General features: G+C 45.6%; 1 protein-coding gene across 1 annotated transcript; it reads left to right on the top strand.

Annotated features, from left to right (window-relative positions):
- Window positions 1-777: 777 nt before the first annotated feature.
- On the top strand, window positions 778-1,683 carry LOC311001648 (putative nuclease HARBI1; the record flags this gene model as incomplete). The annotated part of the gene is made up of 1 exon (XM_083992759.1): window positions 778-1,683. The coding sequence occupies one exon, from the start codon at window positions 778-780 to the stop codon at window positions 1,681-1,683; it is 906 nt and encodes a 301-aa protein (XP_083848885.1).
- Between the last annotated feature and the right edge of the window lie 706 nt (window positions 1,684-2,389).

Raw genomic sequence — 2,389 nt, 5'->3', positions numbered from 1 at the left:
AAATGTACCTGTATGTATGTTTTTTTTTAAACGTATGTGCTTCAGTTATACCAGACATTCTTTTATGTATTGTAAATAGTCTATATGAACTTTGGTTATGCTAAACATAACCATAATGTAATAATAGGTGTCAGAAAACATCATATAGGCCTACAGTAGTTAAGGTATTAAGGTCCTTTGAAAACTAACAATACAGTAATGTATAACTACTACCCTACAAGTAAAGCTTATTGTCTATATTTTGACTGATCATCACACCAACACTAACAATACAAGAATGAAAACAAAGGCAACAGAATAATGTCAAAGTAGATACTGATCATGACTTTTAGCCTATTCATTAAAGGGATAATTTCACCCAAAATTCAAATTTCACTCATTATCTACTCACCCTCATGTGGACTAAGGGCTGTGAGAAATTTCAGAGTCCTCTGTGCCTTCTCTGAGTAACTCAGACAAGGCATGGAGGACTCTGAAACTTCTCACAGCCCTTAGTCCACATGAGGGTGAGTAGATAATGAGTGAAATTTGAATTTTGGGTGAAATTATCCCTTTAATGCACTACTGGCTTTTATGGCTTACTTTAGTCATTTAAGTGCAATGCAATAGAAAACACGTTAAGATGATTAATTCAATATAACTTTATTAAAAGATTAAATTTCTTTCACCACCAGCCTCCAAACCGCAGGCAGTACTGCCAGGTAAATCCCGTACTTCGACGACGACCGTGACCTGCGTCCAGACTTCCGCCTCTCCAGGGCATCTTTTAACGCCCTGATGGTAGCCCTCGGCAAGACGAGTGACCATGGCTGGGGACCCGTCATCGAGGCATTGGTGTTCCTATTTTGGTTGGCCAGCGGAACCTCTTACCGTGTGGTGGCCAGAGCTTTTGGCATGCCCCGAGCCACCATGCACCGTGCCGTCCACAAAACAAGCGGGAAAGTCCTCTCCCTCCTCTCCCAGGTTGTCCGTCTTCCTTCGGAAGAGGATCTGCCACTGCTGGGCGCTGGTTTTGCCCGTTTGGCTGGGTCAGCAGCCTTCAACAAGGTTGTTGGCAGCATTGATGGCTGCCACGTCCGGGTCACGCCACCAACCCGGGACGCGGACTGCTACCTGAATAGGAAACTATTTTATTCAATTCAATTTCAGGCTGTGTGTGACCACACAGCAAAGTTTATTGACGTGTTTGTGGGTTTCCCTGGTTCAGCGCACGATTCGAGGGTGCTGAAGCACAGCCCCCTCTACTATCAGCGAAGGTACCCTCCACCCGGCTACTTCATCATCGGCGATGGTGGATACCCCTGCCTCCGCCAGCCCATCGCCCTCATGACGCCCTACCGCCAGCCTCTCCACAACCATCTCCAGGTCCGCTACAACGGCCACCTGTCAAAAGCGAGATGTGTTGTGGAGAGAGCTTTTGGCATCCTGAAGACGAGGTGGAGGTCCGTCTTCTTGAAGGCCCTGGAGGTGGACGTCCTCTACGTTCCTGAGGTCATCGCCTGCTGCATTATCCTCCACAACATCTGCCTCAGCAACATGGATGTGTTGGAGCCAGAAGATGCAGATGTGGAGGGAGCAGCAGGCGACCACCAGGAACCAGCACCTCCAGGTGCCATCTGTGGAGCAGAGGACAGACACAGGATGGCAATGCTGTGTTACACACCCGATCATGATTACATTTAAAAGAATCATGTGTTACATCATACATCGCATTCACACACTGATAGATAATCAATAATATAAATAGTCAATGTAAATAATTCATTCAATCATTCAACTTTTTAAATTTGTCATCTATTTGTGCACATGTGCAACCAGTGAATTTGCCTGTCTTTTGTTCTATATTGTTATTGCATTTAAATCTTGTATATATATATATCTTTTTGTAATGAGTTCCTTTGCTTCTAATGTTCTAATGGTCTAAGCACTCAAGATTGCCTTATTGAAATGTGTCACAAATATACTTTCCTTACACTTGCCTCCTGTGAATGAACATTTATTTTTTGAACAACAAATTTTAAACAAAAAAGAAAACGCTTATTTTTTAAAAATCAAATTGAGGATGTCCAGTAGACTCTCCTCCCTGGCAGCAGTCTCTCTGTCTCTCCTCTCATCCCTCTCCCTCATTTCCCTCAGCATCCGCTCCTCTCTTTCCACGGCCTCCCTGTGCCTCCTATCATCTCTCTCGACCGCCTCCCTGTACCTTCTCTCCTCTCTCTCTACGGCCTCCTTGTTCCTCCTCTCCTCTTTCTCTGCATTCTCCTTGTTCCTCCTCTCCTCTCTCTCCGTTTCCTCTCTGGCCCTGGCCTGCTCCCGCTCCAAAAACATGCCGTCCATCTCCTGGAGCTCAGTCAGCGCATCCATGACATCCACCCGCCGCCTTTTCGGG

The sequence above is a fragment of the Trachurus trachurus genome (genome assembly GCF_905171665.1).
Source record: "Trachurus trachurus genome assembly, chromosome: 3".
NCBI classification, from domain to species: Eukaryota; Metazoa; Chordata; class Actinopteri; order Carangiformes; family Carangidae; genus Trachurus; species Trachurus trachurus.
The sequence above is the reverse complement of the archived record's forward strand: the minus strand, read 5'-3'. Positions and strand labels throughout refer to the sequence as shown.